At 39.2% G+C, this 18,828-nt stretch overlaps 1 protein-coding gene across 4 annotated transcripts; it reads right to left on the bottom strand.

The window, feature by feature from the left end:
• Window positions 1-3,831: 3,831 nt before the first annotated feature.
• PHAX (phosphorylated adaptor for RNA export) lies at window positions 3,832-17,278 on the bottom strand. Of its 4 annotated transcripts, XM_075137297.1 has the most exons (7): window positions 17,085-17,278; window positions 16,154-16,196; window positions 14,475-15,094; window positions 11,601-11,721; window positions 9,614-9,697; window positions 8,177-8,226; window positions 3,832-7,905 (listed from the first exon to the last, which is right to left on the bottom strand). In XM_075137297.1, exons 1-7 carry the CDS (start codon window positions 17,261-17,263, stop codon window positions 7,818-7,820), a joined length of 1,185 nt encoding a protein of 394 aa, XP_074993398.1. In that variant the 5' UTR covers window positions 17,264-17,278; the 3' UTR covers window positions 3,832-7,817. The 4 variants fall into 4 exon arrangements, with proteins under 4 accessions (XP_074993398.1, XP_074993396.1, XP_074993397.1 ...); XM_075137295.1 differs by lacking the exon at window positions 8,177-8,226; XM_075137296.1 differs by lacking the exons at window positions 8,177-8,226; window positions 16,154-16,196 and having other exon boundaries at window positions 17,085-17,272.
• Window positions 17,279-18,828: the final 1,550 nt, after the last annotated feature.

The raw sequence follows: 18,828 nt of genomic DNA, 5'->3' as shown, positions 1-18,828 counted from the left end.
CATCTCATCTGTTTAACTTCTCACGTAATTTTTAAGGTGAACTCAGTCTTAGAAAGCTTTACTTTAAAGCTTTACTTTAAAGCTTGTCTCGTATACATTCTCCTATATTCTCTGTGGGGTACAGAGAGTATTGTAGGAGACCTGTGTCTCCCTTCCACACGTGAAATCATTTCTCTGCTAAGCATTCGCATGCCTGGGGCTGTTGGAAAAAAATAAATAAAACTGCAGCAGGGAGGAAGGAAGGGAGGCAGGCAAGAAAATGGTTTGCCGAGAGGCCAGGCTACTTAGCATCCTGCTTATCCCAAATATGCTTTTGTATCTATCTACAGGAAAGTCACAGGGGCATTAACACTGCCAGAGATAGCTGCTGAGCACAGAAAATTCTTGAGAGTGGAGGCACGCTGCAGTAACGTAAGAAAAAATCATCTTTTCAGTTACCCGGCTATAAAGAGTAGGGAATCCTAAAGCCCCCTCTTTTCCTGCCTACTTGGCACCCTCTTCTTTTCATTCAATCATTCTGAAAAGTGCAAAGATGATTACAGCTTTACAGCTGCAGTGCTCAGGTGTTCATCTGCTCTATACTCTTTTGGCTGAACTGGGAGCATACAAGCCTGCAACTGCATCAGAAATTCAAGGAACCCAAGAACATCTTCAACTTGTAACTCTCAGAGGAAAGAGTCTGAGATGTTAAATTGTGCTACCCGGATACTCTCAGACAGTTTCTGCGGGAAATTTCACACAAGTGTACTCAGTATTCTCTTACTCCCAGTTATAAGTATTTTGGCAAAAGAGTAGTTGTAATTAATCCTTTAAAACAAAGGAATGTGACACTACTATTCTCTTTCCACATGCACACATTCTGATTTCTTTAGACATAGTCATCCCAAAATGAAAACACTAAAATAGAGCACTATACAATCAATAATTCGTTGCAAAATGACAACCCGATCACATAAAAGGTTCAATTTACCTCCAAATATTTTGTTAAAATTAACAAAGGACTTTATTGAAGCATCAGTCTTTTGAGAGGTACTATAGATGTTCTTGCATAGAAACTAATCTTGAATGCCTTTCATTGGGAAAAATCTGGATTATGTAAGAAATTAAGCAGTTTGCAGAAAATAGCTCAGAGGAATAGCATTAAAAAATGAAAACCAAATAAAAACAGAACAAGAGAACATGTTACATGTTTTCAGGGCAGGAAAATAGACTCACTCAGCATTAATAGCAATGATGCATTAGCTCATTTTTATTGCCTTCTGTACAAAACCATAGATTTTTATTCACTGTGACAGAAATTCTTCAGGGAGAAACAACAAGGTGCAAGATATATTCTATATATTTTCCCAAGCAAATATAAATGCAACTTTTTTAGATTTGAGACCATTTAAGGAAATATAACATTATTTGGAGATCAGTATTTCTATGTCCACAAAACTAAATGGATAGTAATTATGTAGAAATCTTCAAAGCTCTTCTCATTTGTTTCCATGGCAATTTTGTATTTCTATTAATAAGTACCTACAGCTTTGAAGCCAGCTTCTGTTGGCTTAAATTGGACTTAATAGAGTTAGTCCGCCACAAAACAGAACATGAAGATAGAGTCACTTGGAATAAAACACTTTTTTTAAAAAGAGTAACCTAAAATAAAGCTTTAGTATATCATATTTTAAAGTACAATAATAAAGTATCTAGAGAAACATTACAATAGACAAACTTACTTGTATCACGTAAGGCAAAAGGCAAACAGGTATCCAGGATATTAAAAACAGTTTCTGGAAAACTTAAAATTACTCAAACCCTTGCAAAATTAAAGATTTTTTTCTTCAGATTTCACACTTGCCACCCTCCAGCTTGACAATTTGGTATTTACACAATGAGGAGTTGGTGAGAGAATTGCGAGACAAAATTGAATGACACCTCTTCTTAGATGTAGGCATCTGGTTTGGGCTGACAGCTCTACAGGGAAGGCATTTGGATGGCTGGAACCAACTGCTGTCATTTGTGGAGTTTATTTATTTTATACCGTCATCTACTTCAGCTTATTCTTCACGTAGATCTTCAGCACATTTTCCCTGTTGGCCTGTGAGAACCTTTCTGCATTTGTCTCCTTTTCTTTTAAAAGGTGTCAGGGACTGTAGATCAGAAACTCTTCCTTTAGAAAATCTTAGTTCACTGTAGTAGGCTTGGGAATAATTTATCCCTGGTACAGAGGAGTTAAAGAGTGTTTTATTTATGTTTCAGTTGGGCACAGAAATAGGAGTACTGCTTAAACAAGTTTAAAAAAAAGTTAAGGTGGGTCACAATAATATCTCCAGAAGGGAAAGAAAAAGATTAATAGGGTCACTTCCAGCAGATGTGGGAGGAATAGAAGAAAGCCATCAGGACTTTTCAAGAAGGAGAGAACATAGGATTGGGCTGCTATCTATCTCCTTTACATCTACATGGACATTCTGCTTTTCCACCAAAATCTTGAGTCCAAAATATTTTGGGTTCTCATATTTTTTACCAAGGACAGCAGGTAAACATTAAGGCAAGATTTTTTTACTTTTCTCTATAAAGAAAATAGTCCACACAACAGTTTGGTGCAATTTTGTATGCCATTTAAACGTTACATATTATACTGTTCCAGCTTGCTTATAAGAGGAAAAAGCAGGTCATGCGTTCTCTGCATGCTGAAAAAAGATATTCCAGTGGTTGAAGGCTGTCAATGCAAAACTTGTCCATGGTAACTAAACAACAAATATAAAATAATTTCTGTAAAGAGTTGTACTATCATTTGAAAAAAAAACCCTGATAGAACAAAGGAAAAATTCAGGGGCCAAATAAAAAAGTGCAACATCTGGGGAAAAATGAGAATACCTTTCAAAGGGACGATGTTTTAAACAAGAATACTGACATACAAACAAACTTTCAAGGGAAAAAAAAATGCTTTCCGAGGAAAAATTTTCAAGTCAAGATAAGATTTTTCTGCACTTTTTAATAATACAAAAATGTTGGTTTGCCTTTATTTTTAAAAATAACTGAAAAATGAATCTCTTTTCTCAAGGGGAAAAAAAAAAATTGGCCTAAAAGGTAGTATGTAGAAAACCTAACTGGTGTGTAGAGTCTCTTGTTGTAACTTCAGATACGTATTTCTCATTTTCATCAGTATTTAGGTCTGGATGTTTGTGATTCTAGGAATGTGTTTGGCTGGGCCATATTAAATCTATCACAGTTGAATGTTCCTTCTTCCTTCCACAGCTCTGAAGAAGTGGCATCTATCAGTATTGCAGATAAGGAGATGAGAAAGCTTCAGATATGTCCTTTCTAAATACTGAGCAACTTTGCTCTGCAAGAACTTCCTAGGGCCTGGCAGGTCAGGAATTAGATAGTAGGTCCAAATAATCAGCCGGCCAGAGCTGCTGCAAAGGTTGCGACTGTGCAACATGCTCTCCAGCTGCCTGTTGAATCCAAGAGATGGTCCTAGGAAATCGCAGTCATTGTCTCTGTCAGGTTCTTGAATCCCTTAAACTATGATGCAAAGGCTCTAAGACTGGATATTCCCAGAATCACTGAAGTACCACAGTAGTTCAGAAATAGACTTGCATCTTTGACATGCTACTGACTGGTAAGAATTAGGAACAGGAGTGGGGTACCAAGTAAGTCCATATTCACTGGAGCCATAAATATAATTCTCCTCTGTACACTGGAATAAACTGAGCTTTTAAAAAGTGCCTCTGGCAGACTTTTCTGTGTCAAAACAGCAGCAGCAGCAGATGGCATAAGTTAAGGGGATAAGTAATGAGGGTTGTCATAGCGAAGTTTTATGACAGATTGAAACCAAACATCTTTTGAAAAACTCGTAATTTTATTACCCAGTCTATCCCTCCACACCTTTACTCTGACAAAGTACAAGGAATTCAACTTCCCCATAACAGCGATTGTCATAATTAATGTAGTCATCTCCTTTTCATTCACTTTTCCCATCACCTTTATACCTTGTTATTGCCGTTTTCCCTTTCCTCTTCGGCTCCTCGTAGAGCTTTCAGAAACCACACAGTCCTTAACAGATCTACCTGTAGAATGAATAAGCCCACGTGCCAACTATCTGTCTCTAGCTGTTTCTCATAGTATAACCAAGGAGTCACAGTCATAGTTTTTTTTTTTTTAAAATTAGGATCAAAATAAAGAAAAACAGAATAAAAGATTTAGACATGTTTTAGACAGCAATAAGCTTCAGGATAAAATGTCCTGCTAGTCCTATGAAGATGGTACATAGAGAATAGCAAAGCATTGCTATATGGCTTGATGTTTGCAACTGGATTCAGTACGAGTTGCTGCAGATACCCAGCGCACCTTGGGGAATATGGGACAACTATTAAGCTGCATACAGTACAAAACCACCTTCTTATCTCACTATCACTACCTTTAAATTCAAATTATTCTTTGTATCTTCTTTCCAAGGCATCACATTAAGCACTGGGTCATTTCATGCTTGCTTGAGAATTTTGGCTAATAGCAGTTAATAAGCCTGGAGGACATAAAACCATTTTAATTAGATCATCTACTTGGAAGGGGAAGGAGAATCTGTAATATAATAATAATTATAAATTTAAGTATAAATAATTAAAGTGATGCTTTTGTGATCCACTATAAAACTATATCATTAATACATTAATTTTCCCTGTGATACCAAAAAGCATTGTTTTCTTATTTTAATTTGGGATATAAGGCAGAAAAACGTCTTTGGTTACAAACAAGCTTTGTGCTTTTCAAACCAGAGCACGTTTCCCTCATTTTCACTGTCTGCTTCAGGCATAAGAGAGATGGCTTGTTACGCTGCTATAGCTTAAGGGATGGAGTGTGATATTTGTCCCGGCAGAATGCACTCTACATGTGCAGTAAAGATGATGTCTCAATCACATCTGCCCATCAGAGAAACTTAAGAACACAAAACCCAGCCCTTATATTTGCATTTTTGTCTGTAAAACATCACCTACTCAAATGTAAGCAGCCAGGTATATCTGTTCCCACACAACACAGCCTACACAATCCAGTTCGATCACAAGCCACAGCCCACTAACAAGCACCACACTGCTGCTATCTCTGCACGTATCAGCTCAGGACAGACTAAGCAAGTTGAACACGTGGCAGTTGAGAGAGAAAACCTCTAGCCTTACCCATGCTTCCTACTCTTGCAGTAGTTTTGGGGGAAAAAATCAAGAGAGAGGAATGAAAAGCTGTTTGATGAAGATGATGAGAATTACCCCCACTGCATCCCTCTCCACCTTCCAGCAAGCTCTGCGAGGTACAGAGAAAAAAGCCAGATCTATAGCAATACACAGGAATGTCACAGCCTCTTCTTTCTCACCCTTGCACATCTGCATCAGTCCCTTTGGAAACTGTGGTGACTGCAGCACCAGACTCCAAAGCCCTGGGCTCCTCAGCTCCAGCACTGCCCACACTCAACCCAAGTCTTGCCAACACAAGCCCCAAACGCCGTCACACACGGACTCACGATGTGGCCACTGCTGGGCCACCACCACCACACGCAGATGCATCCTGCAGAAGAGGGCAGGGGCCTGTGCTAGGCTGCAGAGAGGGGAGGATCAGCCCCGTGACCCCACTAAGAGACCAAAGCTTGACTGCAGCCACTACAGTGCTACACAAAATCTGGTGCTGCTGAATGCAATCTTTTTGATACCAAAGGTTAAGAAAAAGAAAGCACTGGTGTAATAGGAGTGAAGACTAGTTGCTCACTGTTTTGAACAGGCTTTCTCTTGAAAGGACTCTGTTGAAAGCCAAAGAAAATAGAAAAGAGAGAAAAAATGGAAGATAAGCAAAGGCCAGTTAGACACCGGAAGGAAGGAATGGGCACTCTGCATCATCTTCCTGTTGTTAAAGGGAAGACTTTACAAATTGTTTCAGTATGCTTTACCTGGGAAATCAACATTAAAAATATTAACATTTAAAAAATACGCAGTGCTAATTAGCAGGAAATTACATAACAATAAAAAATTACTTAAATCACCATTAAAATCTGCTGATTCTATCCAGAAAATTAAGACGTTCCCAAGCAGTTCCCAAAACTAGGATCAAATGCTACAGTCCCAAACTAATTAAATAGTACAAAATACTGCTTCCCTTACCCGAGTTATCAGTTTGATACTCTGACCATCACAGGTTTGTTAGGAAAGTCAGTAAACAAATCAAAACATTTTGTTATTTGAGCAAAAGCAACTACGACCACCAAAGGCATGCTTCACATCTGATGAATAACTTCTTAACAACAGGGAGCTCTGGCACATGAAGAGAAAATGCAGAAAAGATAAAACTCTAATTAAATTCAGTAAAGCATATAATGGAATGTGCTATATGTTTAAGAACTCTTTCTTCCAATATTGTAGTCCTTTAAGTACCAGCTCCTGACAGTACTGAATTGTTCAATATTATAACTCCATTACGTGTTTTAGCGATATGCTTTGCTTCTGAAATCCAAGGACTCCAGGTGAACAAAATTTATGTGCAGAAGTCTGTGGTTGGGTTTGAAAATGAATTAATTCATTAATATTTCAGAACTATTTTATACTGAAAAATAGTGTCTAGTCACAGAAAACACAACTTATTAGTGACAAAGTATTTTAGACAGCATACATATCAGTGTTGCACATGTTCTTCGGTTATATTAAAAACAACATTCAACATAAAAGTCGTCTTCGATTGAACTTACAAACTACACAACAGTCTTCTGCATCAAGTAAAAAATAATCTTTTGCATATTATTGTTTTCTTAAGTCAGTATATAAAAATTTCAGAACTTCTGCAAGCCGCACATTACATTATCCTACCGCACACATGAGAAGCATGGAAACAAGAATTATACCTGCATGTAGAGTCTACAGACCCTTGAGGGGGACACAGATTAGTAAAATCTCACTACTCAAAAAGCATTTGGTTATTTTTGTTTTCAAACAAAAAAATCTGTATAAATTGTGTGTGTGTCTAATAATGGAAAAAAGTCTAGACAGAACAGGTAGGAAGCTCAAGCCACTATTATAATACGAAGGATTAAACTGCTGCAGAAATTTAAAACATTGCTCAACAGTGCTTATTTACAGGGTTGTTATTCAAAGGTCATTGACTACTAAAATTAAGTTTATTTCACAAACCAATCTGTTTTTACAGGTCTTAATCCTATAAACACTGCTATTCTTGTCCATACACTGCCAAATTAAGAACACGTTCTTTTATATCTATACTAACTTTATACTGTTTTTTCTGTTCAACTGTAATAAGGAGCATTGCTCACTTGATGACTTTGTTAGCTTCAGCAAATTAAATATGATGTATTTCGTTAAAACACAGCCTTAATTCCTAAACCTAACGTGTGGCTAAAAAAAGTTCCTAAGCAACAAACATGGTGATGCAGAGCTGTTACCTAGAAAAATCTTAAGTTTTTGAGGACTCAGCAAACAAACAATAGGACAATTAACATCTTTCATGCTGTTAAATTTAGCTAAGAACTATGTCATGTTCTTCAGTATCAAATATTTCCCATGTTTCTGCAACTTATGAAAACAAGAAGCCATGGGATTATAAGAAAGGCTCATCTAGTATGTTTTATAGAGACTTTGTTATCAAGAACATTAGTAACTAGAAGATCTCCAAATCGTGAGCATTATCAATTTCAATAATATCTTCAGGTTCCATCTTCGCTTCATGATGCCCCTCCTGTAGATCATCCAGGGAAGCCAGAGCCTCATTCGTATCGCTAGCGAAAGTCTCACGAGATGCATCATCATATTCTTGCAGGTTAAGCCCTTTAATGGCTTTTTTCATCTTCTTTCCCAGAACTTGTATTCTCCTCTTCTTAGCAGCTTTTTTGTTTTCATACTCCTTTTGGTTTTCCAGATAGAATATTTCCTTGGAAGAAAACAAAAAAAAGTTTTGTATATTCATTTTACTAGTGTTTCCTAAAGAAAACATAAAGAAATAAATTTTTTTTTTAATTACAAATACTGTTCAACAATATTTAACTAAGGCACACATTATTGATATTAGAAGTATGAGGACAGACTGCACTTAAGGAAAATGCCCCATAAATAATTTTGTTACATAATTTCTCAGTGATCTCAAAGTGTATGTGAATAAGTATCACTAAATTTTCATTTCAAGTTTGCTGCTGATACAAAACTGGGAGGAATGGGTGGTAGACCAGAGGGTTGTCCTGTCATACAGAAGGACCTGTAGAGAAAATATGACGAAAGGTTCTACAACAACTTGAGAGAACTTTCCTCCACAATTGAAATTTGAGTCCAGGTCTCATCATCTTTACTGTCAAACATTCGTGAACCTCATCAACATCTTCTCTACTGCAAAATATGACTGTTACAGCTTTCCTCCATATTTCAAGGGGAAGAATACCATGTAGTAGAGCTAAATGCTGCTACGTGCCTTTCTTTCCCTGCTTGTTTTTTAAAAAACATAAATTGCATACAGAAAACATCAATGCTTTTTTTCTCCCCAAAAGCTGCAAGTCAAGTGCTAAGGATATGCAAACCTGTGAGAGTTGTATATATGACAACCTCTATGATGACAGGATTACACTTTTCCCACAGATTTGTATGACAAATGATGCCTCATACCATCAATCAAGCAAAGTGCTGCCTCATTAAACACTTGACGCTATCAGCAAGAGAAGAATGAGACATACAATTACAAGGGCACGGAAGAGGGGTACAAAAGCAATTTTTTGGAAGAGAGGTAGAAAAGCAAATTTTTTTTTTTTTGTAATGGGATAAAGTGATCAAACTTCCAACTTTTTGTGACCACTGCAAGCTATAAAAGATTGGGGTTTTTTTGCTTCTTTTTTTTTTTTTTTTTAACATAAAGCAGATAATCACAGTTTATATTGATTTGTTTCTCAATTCCCAGTACAAGATGCTAGGATGGTTTACAGAGTGAGCTGTAGCCACCTACAAGCAAAATAAACGAGTCTTTCTTTTAACAAAAATTGTGGCAAACACCATGAAAAAAACAAGTCGTTTTAACTGAATGAAGAAAATACCATCTCAGCTTATTTCATACCCTAAAAGGAAAGGCAATAGTATTTACAAGCTGACAAAACTAATTCGGTGAGCACCACAGATAAGGCCAGTGAGCAATTCAGACTAGGTTCAGACCAGTATCTGACTTAATGAGAAATACTGCCTGCTGCTACAGCTGGAGCTAAACAGGACAAAAATATTCTATTAAGAGAACACCATTCAATCCATGCACAATGACGCAGAGGTTCAAAGGGAGAAATACAAGTGCAGATAACATTGCTGTCAGGTACATACAAATTAAGGAAAATCCAATGTTTATCTCTTCAGACTCTACAGTCTCATCATCCTCAACAGGTTTTTGTGACTGGTAATATGTAAAAGGTGTCCTCTCTGCCTAGTGTGAATGGCAATTCATCAATTTTTTTGTGTTTTTTTTTCCTTATTTTTTGAATGTGAAAAGCTGGTTTCTTTGGAATATAAAGTTCAACTTGCTAAAAGTCAGGAGAGAGATTCAATCTTAACATTTCTAGGAGAAAAAAACAAAATTTACTTTGGACAATCATTTACAGTCTTGACAATTTTACCTTGATTTGTTCTTCTTTGATGCTAGGTGTGTTCTTCAGCAGGTTTAAATAAACGCCCCCTGGTGTTCTTCTCCTTGTGCCATTCTAAATAGGGAAAGACTAAATTAGTAATAGCAAGCTTAATACGTTAAGTGTTGATATAAAAATAGCATCTAAGACAATGCTTTGTATTGAGACAGAATAAAAAAAATTAAGTTCTGGTGTGTTAGGTATTACATAAAAACAACCCCGGCTATGTTTTATTTGTGATTGAACTAGTCATAAGAAGGTCAACAACTAGCTTGGTACATTTGGACAGGTAAACTATGAGGTTACAGAAAATTTGCTTTAGAACGTAATACCAAACTGTTCAACTACATACTCAATCTGATTTTGGTAGTGAAGAAACAAAACGCGAATAGTATTCTAACTACTCTCACAACTATCTGCAATAATGTATATATTAGCTTAAACATTCAGAACATTCATAACACACAAGCCTAGTAAAATGTCAAAAATTAATTCCATAAAATTCTGTAAATCTCTTTTTTTTAATTGTACTAAGCAATTCTACAACTTATGTGCATATCTGCAGGATTTTCCATTTCCATATGCCTAAGGCATATGAACACAACATGTACTTTAAAGTTTCTCCCCACAACATATTGGTTCCATGCTTCAACGGTTTTCAGTGTAACAGCGGTGGTGCAACGTGTCATACCGAAGCGTGACTGGATTTAGCTTTGAAACCTCTGCAAATTATAACCACCATACTATTATTCAATTACCATTCATAGTATACAAAGTTAAACTGTTACCACAGTGCTGATATCGTATTAAATGTGATACTTTTCTGCTAAATAACGAAGTAAAATACAACCAAAAAAGTTTAAGAACAGAGAAGGTAAATTTTTAAGTATGTTCTTGAAGCAGCAGATATCACATACTTTTATCATCCTATCAGCACAAAATCCCAACCAAGAAAACCAGTATGATCTGCCTTTCAAATGGCTTACTCTGATATGCAGCCAAAGGAACCTGTGCCATCAGCAGTCGTGTCCTTTCATCTCCTTGGTAAATACTTGTTAATGAGTACTTTAATCCTTCAAGACAATAGACTGCTTCTAAGACAAGTCGCTAGCTGGAAAGTTGTTGCTTTTTTTTGCGGGGGGGTGGGAGGTGGTGGTGGTGTTTCTTTGTGTTGGGGTTTTTTTTTTGCCCTCCTTCCCCCCCCCTTTTTTCCTCCTCTTTACTTCCAATGATGGACCTTAAAAGATGTAAATTATAAACAAATGCCTGAAAGTACTTACTAGTTTCCTCTCACTTCTTTTTCTTCTGAACTTTTGCACTGAGGATCATTATTTAATAAAAACAAAAACACACTGAGAAATTGATAACCTAACCTAACTTAATGAAGTATAGGATTTTTACCATGATTTGTAACAGAAATCAGTACTCAGTTTTGCTCTACTGATACACAAGCCAATGGTTCTCTAATAAAGCTAACATTCCCTTTTGAAAGTTACTCTTCACATGTGACATTAGAAATGCTCACTACTGAGTATGTCGACCTCTGATGGCATGCTGATTAACCCAGTAGATAGGAGTGCTGTCAAACATCCACCTGACCTACTGAAGCAAGGTGCCAGAGGCTTCACCTGGATCCTAACGTTACAAGCTTTTATTCAAGCTTCAGAATCCTTCACGCCTAAGTCTGCCAGGGAAAGATCCCAAAGGGAGGCAGAGTAACAGGTAACTGCAAACCAGACACTAATCTCAGCACAAAAAGTTGGGCAATTTCCAGGCTCATTCATCTCATTGTTTACTCAAATCCTGCTGGAAGGTTACATGAGTATTTATTAAGCGACTTTCATGGTGAGGGAAGGCCATGAAACGCTGGGAGAACCTCTCCAACGTGAAAGCTCTGCAATAGTACTACGTAAATATTCTACAAGTAAAAAGTTGTGTGTGCACCCCCCGCAAACCCACACTATCACATTTTTCTTACCACTATGAACAGTCCACCATTTTGTTCCACTTCAGCTGTTTCCATAAGCAGCTCGATAGCTTTTCTTTTCCCAATTATTTTCACTACTCGGGCAATTAAATCTTTCTTGGGCTCACAAAGCCTTCGAGAAGGAGGAAACAAAAAAGCACATTTATTGTCAGTATAATTTCTTGAGTAAAACTGATCATGGAACTTCCATAACGAATAATTCATTTTGTGGGACACAAAACTGTGCTAAAATTAAAGAGTCCATATATTTCAACGTGTTTCAATGGCTTCTTGAACCAGATTTCAAAATACTGAGCTTCTGAGAGACAGTTTTTCTAAAGCATGCATTTTTAAAATTTGTTTCAATGAAAATGTATTGAGTGATTATTTTTCTTCTGTTGATGTGTGAAAGATTAAACCAAATAAGAAACTGCAAAGACCTGTGTAAATCTCTGAAATTGAAATATAAAAGTCTGCTATGCATTTAACAGTTAAAATTACAGCACCTTTTACAGTTAAATCAACAATTAACTGGAGACATCAGGAAGTGTAAAAGTAAATAAAAAAGAAATCAGTCTGTTGACTAATCTATGAGAAACTATAAAATGCAAACAAGAAAAAAAACCTGCAGTTTTACTGAGTTAAATTGTATTCTTTTGTGAGCAACAATGTCCTCATACAGAAATTTTCATTGTCAGTCTGCATGAAGGGAGAGGCTTATACAGCATCAATTCACTGTGCCAAAGTATATACTCCCACTGGAAAACATCATAAGCCCACAAATCAATACCACTTGTCCAGAGCAAGAGTTCCTATGCTAAATTCTCTTTTTTTAATGCCAAAGCTTCCCATTAAGCACAGTCCCAAGCATTCCAGCTCAGTGGTTTTACACTTGGGGGACCAACAGACCAACACCATTACCAAAACTTCTAGAAGGCCACTGTCTAGCCTAATTGCTTCAAGTGACATTACTATGCTATAAAGTTGCATACGTTACAATTACTGCCTAATAGAAGGTGTCTGACCACACATGTGAACAACTATTTAGAACCAGGCAAGCTTCAACTGCTTCAATCGTATGACTGAAGATACCTGAAATTAAATGTTAAAACTCATGTTTTAGTGACAATTGTCCTAATCGTGAAAAGGATTACCCAACCTGCTTAACTTTATACTTCCTGTTTAATCTCACTGAGTTCAATGAATGATAAGGCACCAGAAGGTAAATGCTTTCTTAAATATTTATAGGATTAAGTTCTAAATTGTGAATTATTGGAAGAGATGGAAATGTTTCCCAAAGATGCAGAGAACTTTAAGATAACCAGGACTCCTCAGAGAACTGGTTAAATAGACCTTCTCTTAGTAGCAGTGGCAGCTTAAACAGTCAAGTCCCCACCTAGTGTTCACTCTGGCCCTGCATAATCCTCCTGTATGCGTGCTTTAACAAGCAGCTGTGTACTGCAACAGGAACTGAACAAGGAAAAGGACAAAAAACGGCACAAGATGGTCAGAAAAACTCTTTGACTTCAGTACACTGTGTGGGCCAGCACAACAAAAGGTTATGCATCCAGGCACAGATGGCACAGCACGGATCAAACAACAGTGCTGGGATGTGTATAACCACAAGTCTACTGATGCAGTTCAGCGCTACTACTACTATAAGCAATTAGAAAAAAAGAGGCTTCTGCCCTATTTTGATGAAGGTCAAAATAACAAAGAAAAGTTTATTACAAGAGACATGCTCAAAGTTTTCAAATTCATAAATGAGAAGCTACCGAGAACTCATAACAGCATTAATGATTGTCTAATTGCTGTATTTCAGCAGCTGGCACTACTAAGTATCACATGTAAGAAATCAGCAATGATCAATAAACCCAGGTTTTATTTAAACGTCAAGCTAACTGTCAGTAAATCTTGTAACTCTTGTTCCCTATTTAACATCATTTTCTTCCCTTGCACCACTGAAAAAGGATTGTGACAGTTCAAGTCAATCTAAGTAAAAATGACTGCAGTCATTCAGTGCCCTCCCTCACACCATCACCCAGTGCTGCCAGTGCCACCTCAAAGGAAACTGTGCAGCAAATTGGTTTGGGAAACAAATCTCTCTGCAAACTAACTCTTCAAAAAAAGCAACAGGCTTTTGGACAGATAAGTTTTCTGACTCAGCTTAGTGTACAATAACAAAATAGCAGCATTGCGAAAAGAATTGGATGGTGGTCAGTGTGCATAGGGCTGAAACTTGGTAAACCCAACACTGGCTTCCATAAATTAGCACAGAACTGCAGCTCAGTCTCACAATACAGAAAGAGGCAAGGCTTGATGCCAGTGCTGGTGTCTAACCTTGGCGCAGCCCTTGGTTACAACAACAGCAAAACGTTTTCTTCAGACAAGCATGTTCCATCTAAAGAACATGTCTATCTCAGCAGCTGTGCTCTCCAAAACACTACACAGTCCCAGTCATCTACAGTTTCAAAGATTTATAACGTAGCCAGATTGTCATGGTGACCACTGCAGGTGTTCATTGGCGCCCAACTCCAAACATGCAACTTTACTCACGGGGTATTTCCTAAAAAAGTCACTATTAAATCCGTGTCATGAAAAACAGTATTTTTCCTTGCCATTGTTCTCAAATAACAAACCATTCTGGTGGATCTTTAAAAAAAAAATTAGACAGTATTACTGGATGCTTCTACAAGATACCAGCCATAATGCGGCATTTTAATCCCAGGATTTTGGAAATACACAGAAGGCACTCAGGCTTTTTGGAATCTGGTATGACATCTTACATATTTAGCATTAAGAAAGCTTTCTCCCCCCGCCCCCTTCTTTTCCATCCACAGTCTACCAATACTTAAGAAAGTGAAGATACGCTTTTATTAAACTCACCGATAAGCAATTTCATCTGCCACTTTTTCCTCTGAATCTTCTTCTGTTATCTCATACCTTCCTTTATATTTCATTTCTTGTCTTTCACCCAGTCTATCTTTTACAGGCCGCTTCCGTTTGAGAAAGCCTTGCCCATTTTCTTCTTCTGCTGGCAATGTTTTCTTGTCATCATGCATGTATTCATCCAGCTCTTTATCTAAAGTCTCTGCCTCCTTTTGCTGAGCTTCCTTCATGAGCTTTTTAGCCAATAAATAATTGTAAGTCTCAGACTGCCTGCTTCTGTCAATACTACCATCCATGCCTAGAATCCCAAGTTCAGTAGCCACCGCATCCTGATTCTGCTCCTGGAGCACCACACCCCAAATGTTGTTGACCTTCTTGCCACCTAGAGCAGTTTGTTTTTGGTGGCTCTGGCTAAGCTGAAAAGGCTCAGATTTAGCAGGAGGAAAGTTGAAACATTTCTGTCGTTTTCGTTTCCACAGACAGCTGTCATCATCAGATTCAGAAAAGCTTTCGTCACTTGAATCCACACTTTTGGTTGTCCGATAAGGAACACTTGGTGCACATGATGAAATGCTGCTCTGGAACAGTCTGCCTGAATCATTGCCATCATGTGATTTCTGAAATGAAAAAGTAGATGTCTGTTAATTTAATTACTCTTGTAAATTAAAAGAGCTATCAAGTCACACCAAAGATTTGATTAGCTAGTAAACTTAATTCTGACTCATCTGACTGTTTGGGCAGTCCTCTATGAGCACCTTTTGGACTACAGTTGACAGGAGCATCCTCTGAAACTTCTATATTTTGAATGCTTGTATATGAAAGACAGCATGGCTGCTATAGAAAACACATATTGGGAGTCGCTAACCTACTTAACGTAATCTTTGTTCAATTAAATTAAAATTATTATGAGACTGGAAAAGCTATTAAAATTCCCAAATTGGACAAAGACAAAATATGCACAGCAGTTTTAAGAACGATTAAAAAAACCAAATTACCATGGCAACTCAGAAGTAGTTTTTTTAACAGCATGGAAATTAATATTCTCTCCAGAGTCTGAAAGGGGTCAAAGCTAGTGATCTGCAACCACAATAGTGTTCCCAGAGATTCAAGTGAGAAGAAAAAATGACCAAAAAACCCCAAACCAAACCCCCAAAACTTGGATGCTGCTCAGACTTTGAGAAGCTAACAGTGTATTGTGATTCTGGTTCAATCACGAACCAGAATCAGCACATGACAGTAGTACCTTACAGAAGAACTGGGGTTTTCCTCCTTTAAATCAACAAGGTACCACAGACTCACCAGGGCTTCTTATTAATTAGGACAAAAACCCTAAGGGTTTCAACATATTTTACAAAAAAAGTCCCATTGCTGTTAAAATATTCATTCACATTTCCCCATACATCTGACAGATAAACTAAAATACGACAGACAAACCTGCTCAAATCTGCATAACTGCGAAAGCACCATGGGTCACTTAACCCAGAATTCTTACTCCCAATTGCTGGAAGCTTTTGACCACACTGTCTGTGCTGATTCTGTGTTAAGCATTTTCCTTACTCATAATTCCAGTTTTTCCCTAACTGATTTCCTATCGTAAAGTTACATGCTATCCCGTGATCTTTAAAAATAAGAGCTCTTCCTTCAGTTTTAGGTGAAATAAAAATTCTTTCTTTAACCTTACTGCTTTCAGCAACATTATAGCACCATTTCTTCTTCCTCCTATTAACAAACAGAAAACAGAAGTCTTCAACTTATATTATCGCGTTATGAAATACAATCCTCTAACTGAAAATGTACTCCATAATGCAAAACACTAACAACTCCATAAACTAAAAAAAAAATCCCACACCTGTAATAATTTATTTTGTGCTACACATCGCACAACTATATTGCAAATAAATCAAAATAACTAAAGAAAATAAAAATCCTTACACATACAGTGTCATATCTTACTTTGAAATCTTTTCCTGCCCACACACCACCATAAATTCTTCATAAACTTCATAACACACTCTAACGTGAAAACAATATGAGACGCTTAGAAATAAAAAACATCTCTTCAGCAACTCACGGATGCGAAGGAGTTGTAAAACCAAGGGAAAGCAGTACTTGCCGCTCATTGCTTCCATGCGTTTATACAACGGGTTGTTTCTATTGTTCTTAAGCGACCAGCGGTACCGGCGAGCACCCTCCTTCTCTCACCAAATCACTGCCCAGCGACAACAAAAGCCGCCCCCGCGGACACCACGCGGTTTTCCCAGATGACGGGACACCGGAGGAACAAGCTGGTTCCCAGCCCCAGGGCACGGGGAAAACAGTCACCCCTAGGGACAGGCCCCTCTGACCCGGCCGCCCGCGGGGTACCGTGTCCTCCCTCCCGCAGGCGCCGAGCACCTCCCCGGCTCGGCCGCCCCCGGGCCCGTCCGGCGCCTCCCGCTCTCTGGCCGGGAGCGGGGCATGACGGGCAGCGGCAGGGCCCCGGCAGCAGGGCCCCGGCGGCCCTCCCGCTGCGCTCTCCCGGCTGGGCCTTCGGCGGCCCGCCGTCAGGGGTGGCGCGGCTCCGGCTGGAGCGCGGGCCTCGCCGGCTGCCCCGTTCCCCTTCCTCACCTGCTGCGGCTCCCCGGGGGTGCCAGCGCCAGGCATGTCGGAGTCCGAGTCGGAGAGCTCGCCGTCCTCCACGTCGCCCTCCATCCTCCGCGCCTCCAGCGCCATCTCGCCGCCGCGACGCCGGAGCGCGGCGACCGGCGGGGAGTAGCGAGGCGGGCGCAGCCGCGGCGCGTGACCATCCCCTCTCACCAATAGGGAGAGCGAGCGGCCGTGACGAGAGGCGCGGTGCGTGTCGGGAACGCTGGCGAGCGGGCGGTGAAGGGGAGGAGGGGACGAGGGGTCGGGCGCTGCGCCGCGCCGCCATCTTGTCCGCGCCGGGGCGGGCGGTGCTGTTGCGGCAGCGGGTCGTTCCGCCCTCCCGGCGCGCTGTCTTGCCGCTGCAGTTGTGGAAATGGCCGGTGCTGCACGAATAAAGAAGTTCAGATGAAAATCCGTCCCGGTCGGCTTTACCGCGTGGCAGGCCCGTGCGCACCCGTCGCCGCAGCGGCCGCGGGGCTGCCCAGCGCCCTGGGCACCGACCGCGGCGTGCGGCTCCTCAGCTCAAGGGACAACAACAACAAATTAGGAAGGAATTATGATTAACAGTAACGTGTACCTTATTCGACTTCCACGACGATTGCAAGCTAAATTCTCCATCAATAGCAGTACAATCTCTGTGTGTGTATGTGTATGTTCTGGCTGCAGGGACCATCCCTTTCGCAGGGATGCAAGACTGAGCCTTCTGGCATTTTGAGTGGGATTTGTTATTTGGCGTTTTTCTTCAAAACTGTGTGTTGTATAGCATTTTTCTCTAAAACTAGAAGATTTTCTGAGTAGGTGTGGACCGTTCGTTTTGCTTAGCATCAGGATAAAGATTATCATGAAGAATGCGGTCAGGACCAGTTAGGTCAGGAAGACCAAAAAACCCTTAAACACTTTCCTTTCTATCCTTAACTTTAGTAAGTGAATATAGATTTCTCAGATTTGAAACTTAAAAACATAAGGGTGTGTTGTTATTCCTGTCAATATTTTTCAAATGGTAGAGAGCTGTGCAGGTGTGACTCAATAAAATTCAGCAGTGAGGTACTGAGACCTTGCCATTCCTTGCCCTTCAAAAGCACACAGCATGCAGGCATGTAAAATCTGAAATGAAAGAAACCTTGGTTCAGTGCATGTGTTTGATAGCAGACAATTTCTTTGATTGTTTTCAGAGGCAACTAGCAAACAACGGGTAGTGCTTCATAAGGATGATATTCCTGGGATTGTCCAGACTCTGACACAGCAAATAAATCCCTATAGTGGAACTATGCCACCCTTTCAAAGTAGCAAGCGAATTAAGGCTTTCAGAATTGCAAGAATATATTCAAAAGATACTCAGCATGACAAAAACTTCAGGAAAGCATAGGTCTAATCGCTCTACTCCATGCAGTTCTCTGTGTAACAGTATTACACCCGGTGGTAAAGGATTTCTGTAATGCACGTGGCTCTATATTCATAACTAGGCTTATTCAAAAGCTGTTGTGAAGTGCATCAGCTCTATCTAGGAGCGGTCCTTTTGCTATTACCTTCTCAAGCTTTCATGACCATTTCTTTACCTCAGCAGCAGGTTTTGTTTTCTTTGTTGATTTATGAAATTGAAAGGGAATCACTCCCTTACAGTGCAGCAGTGTGCAAACCTTTTACAATTACTAAAACTCTCATTGATTTCATACGTCATCTTACTGAATCTATATTATCTGTCAGGTAGATATATACTACCTATATA

Source organism: Calonectris borealis, chromosome Z, assembly GCF_964195595.1.
Source record: "Calonectris borealis chromosome Z, bCalBor7.hap1.2, whole genome shotgun sequence".
Taxonomy (NCBI): domain Eukaryota; kingdom Metazoa; phylum Chordata; class Aves; order Procellariiformes; family Procellariidae; genus Calonectris; species Calonectris borealis.
This window is presented reverse-complemented; position numbering and strand designations above follow the sequence as displayed.